The following is a 14,135-nucleotide window of genomic DNA, read 5'->3' as shown; positions in this document are numbered from 1 at the left end:
GTCAGGGATCAGGGCCCCTCCACACTGGCAGATGGAGAAATTTGCCCCCCCACCACCCACCCTCACCCTCACCCTCACCCTCCCTGGTAGGAATGAACGACCAGCTCCACTGTCTCACTGCATAAAAACAAATAAATCCAAAACCTCATCAGAATTCTTTGGCCGTGTTCAACTGCTTTTTGTGTTTACTTTAAAAACTCTAAAAAATGCTGCTTCCAATAACAACAGTGATTTAAAATGATTTAAAAACGACCCACAACACTGACATTCTGATATATTTATAGAAGGGGGGGGGGTTCTTACACCCCCCCCCCTCACATTCCAGAGGAATGCAGCACACACCCCTTTCCCAAAACAGAGATTTGCTGGTGACAAATCTTCAAACCAACTTCCTCTCTTCCCTTTCAACTCAAGCAGTGGCCCAGTGAACTGGAGTCTGTCTGTCCTGACTCACATCCTCTGGGCCATAATATTTACAAAGCCTATTTAGAAGCAGCTTCACTTCAGTTCGATGAGCAGTTCACACAACCTCCCTCTGTTAACCTGCACTAACAGAGCGGCAGTGGGATGTAGGTGAGGGTGAGGGTGAGGGTGAGGGTGAGTCCAAAAACGCTTCTGAGGCGGATGTTACCATTTCAAAACAATGCTCTTTCAGACCACTGCAAAATTCTTTCACATTTTGTTACATTATGGTCGACAAGTAATTAAATTATGAATCTGATCAATCGTTGCTGCAGATTCATCATGATTAATCACGAATAATCATTAGTTCCTATCTAACAGATGAAACTGACTCGTTGGTCTGACCTGAAACTGAAGTCTCACTGGATGTTGAGATGGTATTTTTAACTAAGAGCGTTTTGGTGAAACGAAAACTTTTTTTCTGCAGTGTGTATAAATGACAACGAGTGAATCAACTCCGATTACAACAATAAGAACGGTGTTACTTACTAAAACTGCAGATAGTTTTTATTTGATCAGGTTTTCCATGAACATGAACTTTTTTCAATCCGACCAAATGACAGTTTCTAATGAAAGCGGAATGAACTGCTGCTAAAATAATTAAAGGTTTGTAAACAGGTTTTTAACTAGCTCTATCTGTTTTTATTTTATTTAAAAAAAAACTGGAAGAAAAAGTAACTAAATTAAATAAAGTAAACTGAAACTACTTCATTTGAAGATATCTAGAGAAACTGCTTTGTTATTTAAAAAAAAAATCTTGAGAAAACATTTTTTTCCTATAACTAGTTTCTTTGGTTTAATGTCTGGTTTGTCGAGTCCGTGAACCTAGCGTTAGCATACCGACTTCAAAGCGTGGTTAAGAGTGAGCTACCAGTCTGAACCTATAGTGAGTTATCACATTAGTCTGGGCCACAGCAGCCGGGGTGTTGACAGTGACCATCTCATCCATGCTTTTAGGGTATTGTTGTTATCTGCGTGACCAGGCCGTACTTATCTCACAGAGGGAACTGTATGTGAGCAGAAACAATAGGATTGATTGAGTGCATTCTTTCCAGGGTGTTGGGTTACACAGACCTGCTCTTTTTAATAGATGATATCTGTCTGAGGGGACTTTGCCACATGGTCTTTATCTGTCAGCTTATGTTTTTTTTTTTTTTTTAGAAACACGTCATCATTCATAACCTGACATGAGCTTGTGGAAACAGGAAGTAGCCCAGGGCCGAACACTTGGGGTCAGCCCTTAACCACTGATTAGGATTAGGGATTTAAAAATCAATAACAAAAAAACAATAAAAATCAGTAATTTATTAAATTGTAAACAAAGTGCATGACTCATTATAAATCACCACAGTAGACATCCACACCAGACAGAAGAGTAGAGAAAAACCATATGATTACCATTTAAATACAATAATCCCATCCAGGTTTGTACATTCATGCAAAAGCCCAAACCCCCACACTAGATTTTTTTTAAGATGCAATAATGCAATTAGCCCAACAAAGGAGATGGTAATCCATGAGCCAGTATGAGTGCATGGGTGGGGTGCATCTGTAATGACCCAAGACTGACTCTGAGGAATTTTCACACCAATAAGCTCCAGGAGAGCCAGACTGAAAAAGTTTGCAGCAACACGCATTCATAAAGTGCTGCCCTGTGTGTGGGGGGCAACTGAGAAAACAAAAACAAAAACAAAGAAAAACACCTTTTTTGCATTCACCAAACAACGACCAACTTCCTGTGTTTGAGCCACAGGTTGAGATGTTAATGTTTGATCAGAGTGTTTTTACAGATATCAGTGATGGCAGTGATGCTATGACACGTTATCAGACCACCAGCAGTTTCATAGCTGGGGGTTGAATCACAAATGCTAATAAAGCAGATGTCCACAGTCCTCAACACATTCCAAGCAGCCTATAAAAACAAAGAGTCTTTCTTCCTCAAGGAGCAGAGCCCCATCTCTGACTGTCTCCGACAGTCACAAAGCTTCATATAAACATTTAGTGTTATAGCCAGCTGATCCCCGCCATGCTAACTCCATCCGCTGCTTCTAAAACAACCATAGAATTTAGCGCTACGCAGATGACACCTTGCTCTCTTTTTGGGAGGATGGTGTGTGTTTGATCAAGGCGTTTCTCTCCGCCTTTAAAAACTTTCCATGACACTGGAAGTTTCGGGCCATGTCTGTGTGTCCACTGTGCCAGACTGTCGCTGAATTCATCAGCCATTGTTTTCCTTCCACAGGCATTTATAATGTCACTGCAAACATAAGCTTTGTCCTCAGATGAAGGATCAGCCAGGGTCCGCGCCCTGAAGGGGTCAAACAAACAGCAAATATGGACAGACTATGACTAAGACGCTGGAGTCGGGCTAATGGCATATGGTCACAGTGGGAAACTGTTGTATTTTTTGGGCTATTAGAAACCAATAAGTCACTCAACGTTAGCCAAAGTAACGCTGCTAGGCTAAATGGACATAAATACAAAGACTCCTTTATTGTCATTTTATGGCACGTTATACATGAAATGAAAGGAAATTCAGGTAAAATGACTAGATCTATGATTAAAAATATTTTTTCAAACATTTTCCTGTTTCTAGATAATATAACACAAGTGAAAACACAGATCGCTCTGACTAAAACCCACACTGAATCATTACGACACTTATAAAAGTAAGCAACGCTAAAAATGGCTTCTAGGGTTTGGGTGATAAAAGAAAACATGGTTTTTCACATGGTTATAAACTTAATTACAATAAAATTGAAAATAATGATTGAAATGCGTATGACAATGTTTTTTTTTCTCGCATGTGTGCGTGTATTTAAAGCCTTAAAAGCAACAAAGATAAACACAGAACTAAGCACATGCTCACACACACACACACACACACACACACACACACTCACTCACACAATGGCCAGTATGTGAAAAGATCAGATTTCCATCGTGTTTGTTTTCTTAGGATAAGGCATGTGTGAACAAAGAAAATACTTTTCTCCCTCGTAGCCATCTGCTGAAACCAGAGGAATTTCTTTAATTGTGAATAGTTCTGTTCGGCTCAGTGAGCCCAAATGGCAGAAAGGGCTTCGGCTAATCATTTATGGGACGCTTGAATAAGAGGTAAATATTAACTTGTAGTAACAAATACCTGAAAACAAACAACCATATTTTCATGATCTCAAAGAAAAAAAAAAACTATGAAGAATAAATATTATGACCTACTGTTCAGTCTCTGTCTGTGTTTTTTGGCTACTATTCCAATGACCAGGCTAACACCATGGACCTACATTAAAAACATTAAATATATATTTATGATCAGTCTCTGTCTGTGTTTTTTGACCAGGCTAACACCATGGACCTACGTTAAAAACATTAAATATATATTTACCCATATGAAGAGAACATAACTTACATACACAATATATGATGATGAAATATATGCCCATATATGGCACAATATGATTCAATTATTACAGTATATGGCAGACCTGGGCAAACTCTGGCCCGTGGGCCAAATACAGCCCACTGGTCTTTCTAATCTGGCCCACCAAACACTGGTACAAGGTACGGTAAAGACTGATGTCAATCCTGCTGGTTCATGGATTACAACAAATCAAGTGTGATTTCTGTTGACGCCACTCAATGTCAGCAGACATTAAATGCGCCAAATTAACTTCAAAAGTTTAGGTTTATTCTTCATCCAACCAATACTGAAAATTCGGAACCTCATTTTGGCCCGTGAGCCAAAGATTTTGCCCACCCTATTACACTAGTACAGACTATAAAATTATATTTATATTTTATTTTTTCATTTTAATTGCTCATGGCCTATCAACACTGGACGTTCCTGATTTACTTATCTGGCAGCTCTGGTGTATGAGAACACAGAGAGGAAACTGATGAAACATCATGCTGACATGTGCATATTCAATAACCAGGCAGATTTGTATGAAAAAAAAAAGCAACAAATCCCTTATTTGCACACAAATAAAACCTGACGACCTGACTCCTACCCAGTGTTCCCAGCCCCAACTGCATCCCACAAAATATGGAATAAAAGACGACAATCGAGCAATTGTTCCCTTTACAATACACAGCACCATGCGCATGGTCAAAAGTAGCAAACACTCATTTGTTTAGGGTTAGTGGCACAGAAACAGGACAGGAAAACAATGGCCAAATGTCTTTGTTTCTCCGTCACAAAAGCTAGCTGCTTATTTGCATTCACAAGATCACACTCACTGCTCAGTGGTGAAAACCCAGAGAGGATATTGTAATGTCTCCACCCTGTTAGATAGTCAAACCTAATTGTCTGTAAATTTAAAAAGAAAGAAAAAAAGAAAGTAGCACACATCCTGGTCTGCACGCTACAGGCAACAAGCAGTGTCTGAAAATTAAACTTTCTGCACCCCCCCACCCCCTCCACACTCCACCCCCCAGAGAGACTGGTGTTAAACTGCTGCATTCAACCCTAAAAGCAGCTGCAACAAAAGAGCCTGTCAGGTTAATACTTCCTGACAACCAAAGATAGACAAAAACAACACCGTAAACACTTAAACACCAAACGAACGCCACAGAAAGGCATCAGTTCAAGCGGACCGTGTGGAGGAGGAGAAAAAACAACAAAAAACACCCGGACATAAAATCACTCACTGGCCTCGGAAACAAACATATTCAAAGCGGCCAGAGGATATTGATCCCTCTGTTGGAAACTTTAGTTAAAAATGTTTCTTAACAAATAATCACACCGCCTTCAGGGGAGCAAATTAGAGTGTCTTTTTTAGAGGGGTTGAACACACACTCTATGATCCAAAAAACTGAACTGAACAAAGACCAGATAAAAGCCTGCAGTGTTCCCGAGAATCAAAACTCACTTAAGATGTCAATAGTGTCACAGAGGAAAAAAAAAGAGAGAGAGATGCCTGCATTGGAAAACAAATCCATATCAATACTTTACCAATCAGTTAATTTCATTAAGGCATTCAATGCCATTTACTCTGGGGATTGCAAATTGTGTGCAAACAAAGCAAAGGTCAAAAATGTATTGTTTAACCCAGTGACAGATTGTATCTGCGGGGAGTGCAGTTTGAAAGAGTTTGCGCTCGGTGGCCGTCCGAACGATTTACAACCACCTCTGATGGGAGAAATTAACTGGAATACTAAATTCACTTAGGCTCATTTGACATTTTCACACCATCAAAAGCAACAACTCTTTTTTTTTCTCCACTAATGGACACGTGAGGTCCGGCTTCTGCTTGTTGTCGTTTTTCACCCGGCCCTCTCTGGATCTGTTTATGTCCAGGAGGAAGGCACCACAGCTTACGATTTCTTTAAGCAGCTGTGAGTGGAAATTGCTTTTTGGGGGAGACATTTATGACCCCATTCAAAGGCCCACATCTCAAACACAGGAAGGAAGGAACTGAGAAGTGCCATACAGTATCAAGAGATCTGTCGAAAACTCCTGCTAGGTTTCTAGAAAAGATCAAAGCAAACGTCTAAAGATTTATAGACGGTCGTCTTGGTTTTTGAGTTGAAACAACTTTTTAGGTAAGAATTCAAATGCACCAGAGTAGGTGTAATTTTGAAGTCCATCCAGACAGCGCTTAAATCAGCCGTGATGTCATGTATGGAAGGGGGGCAGAGGGGTACCCACCTCCTCAAGAGTGCTCAGGATTAGGGCCTGGAAGTCTGTCAGATAATAGATCAAAGAGATACACCAGAGTGCACTTCTTGCTTTTTCCCACATGATGCTCATCTTCACACATATAGGAATTTCAAGGACCCCCCCCCAAACAAAAACACCCACACAAACTTCACCTGAAGACAGACTGACACCAACAGTCCACAAAGACAGTCCTCCTAGTGGCAGAAAACGGCATTGCTTGTGATTGTGATATAAAAGGAAGAACACTTGGAGACGGATGAAAGTACAGTTTATCACACAGAGTACTCTGTAAAAGGCAATTTGTGCTTCTGTCCCGTGAAGATTTGTTCCTGTGACTCAACAGTTCTCACGTGAAAGTCGAGCAAAAGCAGTTCTTTACAAAAGCATCTGAAGGAAATTCAAGTTTCTACTTCTTCAGACAGGTGAGGTACATGTTGCTCTTAGATATTAGGATTCTAAAGAGAAGCGCTTCCCGTGTCTTTTTCTGCAGCGCCCCCTTCTGAAAATAGGACCGCTGTGCCTGGACATGTTCACAGCTATTGTTTCAAAACGCCACTGAACTTTAGTTAAAGCACTGTTATTTCATTTACAAAAAGGCATATCTGTATACTTTTGGGTTAAGACTTTAGTTAAAGTACTGTTATTTCATATACAAAAAGGCATATCTGTATACTTTTAGGTTAATTCTGTTTAAAAAAGGGAATATTTCAGGCAAAATGACTTGGCTAACTAACTAGCCTTCTGATTTAGCTCATTTAGCTAGCAGCTTTTCTACTGTCTTTTGTGTTATTCTACTGATGTGTAGATATTACAATTACTAACATTATGTAATAATATTTCCCAAACATTTGTTTACAGTAAACCATGTATCATTTAAAGTACTTATAATTTTAAAATCTTGGTCAAAAAATTAAACAACTCTATATGTAAACACATATGTGCGTTGGTTTAATGAACACGTTGATAGCTACAGTGCTAATAATAATAATAAAAAATACTTTGATTTTTTGGTATTAGTTGTATTTAATACGTCACACTGGCCTTAATGTTTGACAATAAATGTGAAAACAACAGTCAGCCTCACCGAATTCCACTTAGGGCTTTTACCTTTACATACAGCATTCAGGTAAAACTTTAGTGCAGACGAAGTCATTCGTCATAAAACTACACCTGAGCCACAAACCTCAGCAGCCAACGTCAGGAGAGCCATTAGTGCAGAGGAACGGAGGGAAATCAATGGTCAACTGTTCACAGGAGACTCTTGTTCTGATAAAGCCTTCACTTTCTGCAAATACTAAGTGCTGAAGTCTGAGTGTGAAACGGCCAGAATAATGGATGGCCACCAGCAAACCGGGCACTTTATTGAAAAATCTATGCGCTGACCAACCTGGCTTTTAGCGAACAGGACCTTGATGTACAATTGATTATTTTGTAGATTCTCAAACGACGAGGAGAAAAATACTCCACGCAGCGTGAGTAGAATAAACTCTGTCACAGACAAGGCGCCTGTTCACTTCTTGAGCTCTACTGCCACCTCCTGGACGAAGAGGAGATAACACGGCACAAACGAATTGAAATCCAACTTGTGATGGTTTATTTCAAATGAAATTCTTTTGCAATTCTACAATGCGGCTTTTTCCAGTCAAGTTTTTTTTTCCACAAAAAATAAACACAACTTAGGTATTGAATATTGACAATGTGAGCAAAAATGACAGACGTCGTATCAGCTTTGTATTTAAAAATGTTTCAGCGTTAACATAAAAACATGATATGAATCAAATGTGCTGAGACAACAACTAGTAACCTGCTTGTCCATCACAGTGTCACACACCTGGTCACATCACACTCGTACATTGATTCTGCAAAAAAAAAAACCCATAGGGAGAATATAGAAACTCCACACAGAAGGACTGGGGCTCAAACAAGGAACCAATGATCTTCTTGCTGTATAGGCAAGCACTCTCACCACCTTCACCACCGCACAGGCCCAAATACACTGCATCCTTCTTCAAATGTAATGTTTTTTTGGTTCAACTTCAACAGTTCAAACTTAAACTTCTGACAGCAAACAGAATCTGTTTTTCCATCCACGACCTGCGCAATTCTTTAAAATAGCTTATTATGGTGTAACAAAGTTTAAGTTTCAAGAAAAAAACAACACACGCTCAAGCAGGAACTAAATCCTACACTCATTATGGGATGTCTTCCAGTGTGTGTGAGTCGGAGAAGTGTGTCTGGGCTCTATGGCACTCTGCTGCGGCTCAATCAACGGAACGCTGTGGATGATGTCGCCAATAATTGGAACCATCGTACTTTCCTCACAGGCTGCGACACTCTCCTTCGATGTGTCCATTTTGTCTTCTAACGGAGGGAAGAACTCACTAGGTGGCGTCTCAGTGGACGTGTGCCCCACGGTCACGATTGTAACTTCTGTGCCTCCCTCCTGGATTAAGGCGTTGAGGCTCTCCAGCTCTGAGCAGGTAGTGATAAATGCTTGTGCGCCGTGGCTGGAGTCCTGAGCAGCGATGGAGGTTTGCAGCAGGGCCTGGTGGAGCGGGTGGTCAGTGTCCTGGGAGCTGAGCTGAGTCAACAGCACAGTCTGGGGTTTAAGGGCCGAGTCTGACGCTTCAGCAGAGCCAAGTGTTGGAGTTAGTAGGTTCACCTGCTGGATCATGGAGTTGACTACCACCTGCTGGTTGTCTGGTCTCAGTAGGACCACGTTGGTCTTCTCCTGACCAGACAGACCTGCAGGGATCACGGTGCTGTCCTGGACCAATGGGTGAGATACAATAATTTTAAGCTGTGCACTGCTGTAAGGAGCGGCTGAGTGGTCACCTACAGGAGGAACCTGCAGCTGAGTGTTTGTCTGTGAGACCAAATCCACAGTGTGAAGCTGCAACATGTTCTCAGCGTCTCTGTGCTGCTTCTTGTGGCTCCGCAGAGAGTCTTCTCTGACAAAAGAAGCGCTGCACGAGTCGCAGGAAAAGGCTCGCGCTGCATCCAGTTTGGCCCGGTACCTGGAGCTGACGGGCTTCGGAGAGTCACTTCCTCCACCCTTCCCTGCTCCTCTGCCACTTTTCCCACTGACAGCCTTCTCCGGCTTGTCCGAGTGGCACTTCTTTTTGTGAATGACCAGGCTGCTGCGCTGCTTGGTGGCAAAGCTGCAGAAGTCACATTTAAAAGGTCTCTCCTCCGAGTGTATCCGCTCGTGGACCTTGAGCGCCCACTTGCTAGAGCAGGAGTAAGTGCACTTGGAGCACAGGATGGGCTGAACGGGCTGATGCTCCCGCGAGTGCTCTCGCAAAGCATTCTTGGTAGAGCACTTGAAATCACAGTGCGTGCACTGAAAGGAGTTTTCGGTGCTGTGCTTGAGCTGAATGTGAGATTTGAGGTTGCCTTTCATGGCACAGCGATACTCACAGAAGTCACATTTGTAGGGCTTCTCCCCAGAGTGAGTCCGAATGTGTCTCTTCAGGTCAGAGTTGATTTTGAACTTGGCGTCACACTGGTGGCACTGGAATGGTGCGTCCCCTTGAAAAAGAAAAATACAATTAACAGCATAAATAAAGCTACAAATGGCAGTGATCATGGTCTAACACAAAATTATAGAAAAAAACAAATAACAATTGGAGTCTTATTTATCCAACACATTCCTGTGTTACTTTCAGACCTGCTACAACAGACTGCCCCTTGTGATGTTCGCCTGGGAATCAAACCCAGATCATTCTCATTGTAAGGCAGGTGTGCTAACCACTACACTATGGAACCGTAATAATGTAGACCCTTATTTGTCCCACAAAATGGAAATTTATAATGCGAGTCTGACACAGGCTGCCACAAGAGGCACCAGGGATATGTGGTTCCTCTGGGAATCGAACCCAAGACTCTCCGTTCTCTGCTTTCAAGGAAGCCATGCTACACTTTGGACCTAAAGGCAGGGTTTCTTGTTGTTTAATGCTAGCCATCCTATCACTGATACCAAACAAAGTAGAAGAAGACAGCGACATAATGTTGTTTATTGTTAACAACAGACTAACACACACGTGTTGAAAAACCTACCGGTGTGGGAGCGGAGGTGCACGGTGAGCTGACTGGAGTTGCGACTGGCGTAAGGACAGATCTGACATTTGAATGGCCGTTCGTCGTAGTGGATTCGCAGGTGCTTCTTCAGACTGCTGCTGTCCGCCGCTGCGTACGGACAGTGTTTGCATTTGTGCGGCTTCTCGCCTGTGTGTAGACGACTGTGCATGTTCAGCTTGTCCCGCCGACTGAAGCGTTTATGACACAGCTCACATTCAAAGGGCTTCTCACCTGGATGAAGTACAGCCAGAAAAAGTGAATTGAGGTTTTAACACACGAGAAGGAGCGCAGTGTCAGGGTGTCGTGACTGACCAGTGTGGGTCTTGAGATGACGCTCCATGTCTTTTTGGCCATACTGTGTTTTGAAAGTGCATCCTGTAGATGAAGAGAAATTGTATTTTTCTGAAAGTTTGTAAAAACCTGATGTCATTCAGAGAAGTTTTACTGTCGTAAAAACGAAGAGGCGCCAACCTGAAAAACAGCAGCTGTGTCTCTTAGAAGTCAGGCTTGGTTTTAGTTTTTTGAAAGGCGTTTTCTGTGCTTTGGTCAGGATCTTTTTGACGCCTTTCATGACGGAGGACTGGTAAGTCTCCTCAAAGATAAAGTCAGTGGTGGAGTCTGGAGTAAGGACAAGCATAGCTGTGAATCATGGGACAAAACAAGGAGTCTTCACATCAGAGTTTTATTAAAAACAACGCCCTACGCTTTACCTGTGAAGGATGCAGACAGATTGATGGCTGATGGATCAGCTGCAGGCAGGGCACAGCCATTTTGCTTGTGGGCCAAAAAGACCTCAACGTTATTGTACTGCTGTTTACAGAAGCCACAGATGTGAATATCTGGGCTGACTTCCCCAACCACAGAGTGTCCTGTCAGAAAACCAGCAACAGCGTTAAGTTGGAATGAAAAGCTGTTCGATACACAAACAGTAACATCATATTCTACGTGAGTTCGTGGAACTGTTTCCATTTACCTTCGGCGCTATTTGATGTCATTTTCGAGCTTCTTTTGCTGGAGATCAGCTCATTCTTTTTATCTCCTCTGACTCCACTGCGTCCGCCGTGGAGTCAAACTAGTTCCATTTAGCTTTATACTGAGCCAAACGCTGTAAGTGCGTTTCGTTCATTAAAAATTTAAAGCGTTTTGTCCGAAGTTATCCATAACTGTTTATTTCTCTCACCTCTAAAACAAAATCCGATGCGGACTGTTTTTACGACTCACTGTGTAAGGTTTACGGCAACAGGGGAAGTTGTGCGTTTAGATGACGTCACGTGTTGCTTTTACGTCAGTGGGAAATTCCGTATTTGATCTTTTACAGACAGATCATGGCGTTAAACATTTTTGAAGATACTCGCATTCGTTATTTTTTGTTTTTTAACTCCTGAAACTTCACAAAGCAACTGATAATGTAATACTACAATCTGTACATTTTTTTAACTATGGGTAATTTTATTTTTCAAACGTCAACCCTGAATGAAAAAAGTTGCTACTGAATGCAAAATAATTTTCCGTATTCTTATGAGCACGTATCGGACATAACTTCACGTAAAAAAAGAACAACAACAACAACAACAACAACAATAATAGTAATATAAAATCAAATTAAGGGCTAATGGCTATCTAATATTTAACAGAAGCGATTGAATTAGTTAGCTCTCAAATTAAGCGCTAATGGCTATCTAATATCTAACAGAAGCGATTGAATTAGTTAGCTCTATTGCTCATGAATGAGCACTTAAAGGCAACACGCAATAAGATCTAAACTTATGTACAGATTCAAGACACACAAAATTTGAAAATAAATAACTAAATAAATAACAACAAAATAACCTGAAAGACTATCTGAGTTTTTGTGTAACAGTGTAAGTTTTAGGATTTGGTAGGTTTATAATACAACCCCTCTGAAAGCCTACTGTCTGTAAGTACAGACAATTTACATTTCCCAAATACAGACCCAACAAGTGATGACATGTTCAACTAAAACTGACTGCATTTTGTTTGTGTCACTAAATACATCTGAACAGGTTTATTTTACAGTCAAACATGTTTACAGTGTTGATGCAGTTTAGAAAATAAGACGAGCTGTGACACCTGCAGAGAGCAGCAGTCCCTCCGAGGGGCAGGCCTTCTGTTGTTTAGCAGTGGTTGTAGGACACCAGACTTTACCGGCTCTCCAGCAAGGTCAATTTACTGACTTGGTGGTGTGTGTGAGCGAACGAGAAAGCCCTCCTTTTGTGTGTGAGCAGCAGTTGTGCTGGTGTGAATAAGCCATGAAAGTGAGTGACGTACAGCTCCATTTTCAGTGGCAGGTCCTTAACTGCCTGATTGCCACTGTGAAGCACAGGAATTTCCTTACGTTGACTTTCCTGCGTGGCAAAGGCACAGGGACTGATTCCCTCCCTGCTGAAGCAGCAAATCCTCCAGAGTCAGACTCTACACACACGCACACACACACACTACTTTGCCTCGATCCCAAGCACACCTAATTCCAATTAAAGGAGCACAAAGCCCCGTAATGTCACTAAATATGCAGATGATATTCCCTTAATGTAAACAATATTTGCCCAGCGTCTGCACATCCAACAGCCTCCATAAGACCAGATCATTCAGACCACGGTTGACTTTCAGTACTTGACTATATTGACATATATTTTGACATATTGACATATATTTTACATCTTATCGATGTGGTAATAGGGATTTCACAGTGACATTTCAAAGTTTAAAAGAAACTAAATAATAAAATAAGTGTGCGTCTCATCATATGCACATAAATCAACGCCTACACACACGGAGTCATTGGAGTTAAGTGTACATCAAAACATCTGATTTGCATAAGACACACAAAATGACTCGGATATGTGGTAATTAAAGAAGGACTCATGCCTTCCCCACAGCGCTGGTTCACAGGCCGGCCGGATCACTACTTTGATCTACGCATCGTTTTTTTTTTTTACCATCAAAAGAATTGTAATTTTTCTTTCCATTTACTGTCACTTTATCATCAGGGACGATCTGAGGAAACTGCACCAACAACAATGTGACTTCTTATGTTCCTAATGTAATTAGGGGCCGCAACAATTGTTTACAGGCCGGATGAGATATTGATCAACCATTGAATAAATGCAACAAAATGACTTCAAAATGATCCATAAATATTTTATCCTTGAATCTAAAAGTTGCTTTTTATTTTCTGTCACAGAGGAGCAACAAAAGCACTAAGTTCAAATGCCAAAATCAGATCATTGGTTATTTGATAATTAGATGTCTATCAGAAACAGTTGATGAAAAGAAAAGAAAAAACAAAAAAAGTAAAACTTACTTATTATTCATTATGTGAACATTTGTTTTTTTAAACTAAAATACACAAATATTAGAACAATAATCAACCAATCAATCCTTTTGTGTCACATGTATCAAAACCACACAATAATTCAAAGTAATACATTTTAAATTCATTTTACTTCCACTGTTCTCAGTCCTCACGAGAATAATTTAGCAAAATTATCTGGAACCTTAAAAACCAAAACAACCTTCAGTGTCAGTGAAACAGCCTAAAATAAATTAAAGCACTGACATTTGACGAGACATCCGACAATGAAGACAGAAAAAAACCCCAAAACTGGTCAAGTAAACAATATTAATGATTTCAATTGGCCGTTCATCTTCCATCAGGTGATTGGTAATGTGACTCACTGTGACAGAAGCACAGTATTAATCTGAACTCCTCTCCTCCTCACGTCGGTTACTTCCTCCTACCGGTCTTCATTTCTTACTGATAATAAACTGGGCTGTTGTTGTATTGAAGTCGTAGTCGGACCTCCTGCTGTGCCAGGTCTAATTTGTCGATGTGCAGCTCACACGTTCAATGAAATGCCCAAGTATTCTGTGAGTGATGTAACGCTCCTCTTTTTCCCCAGTGAGACAAGGG

General features: G+C 41.1%; 1 protein-coding gene across 1 annotated transcript; it reads right to left on the bottom strand.

Moving 5' to 3' along the window:
• Positions 1 to 7,695: 7,695 nt before the first annotated feature.
• On the bottom strand, positions 7,696 to 11,679 carry zfp64 (zinc finger protein 64 homolog (mouse)). Its single transcript, XM_008319048.3, is given in 7 exon segments — positions 7,696 to 8,363; positions 8,366 to 9,655; positions 10,184 to 10,435; positions 10,517 to 10,579; positions 10,676 to 10,822; positions 10,915 to 11,073; positions 11,178 to 11,679. Coding segments are annotated over 7 exon segments (1,980 nt in total). The 5' UTR covers positions 11,200 to 11,679; the 3' UTR covers positions 7,696 to 8,316.
• Between the last annotated feature and the right edge of the window lie 2,456 nt (positions 11,680 to 14,135).

This window comes from Cynoglossus semilaevis, chromosome 10, assembly GCF_000523025.1.
Source record: "Cynoglossus semilaevis isolate Cse_v1.0 chromosome 10, Cse_v1.0, whole genome shotgun sequence".
NCBI lineage: Eukaryota > Metazoa > Chordata > Actinopteri > Pleuronectiformes > Cynoglossidae > Cynoglossus > Cynoglossus semilaevis.
Note: the sequence above shows the minus strand (reverse complement) of the source record. Positions and strands in the feature narration are given on the sequence as shown.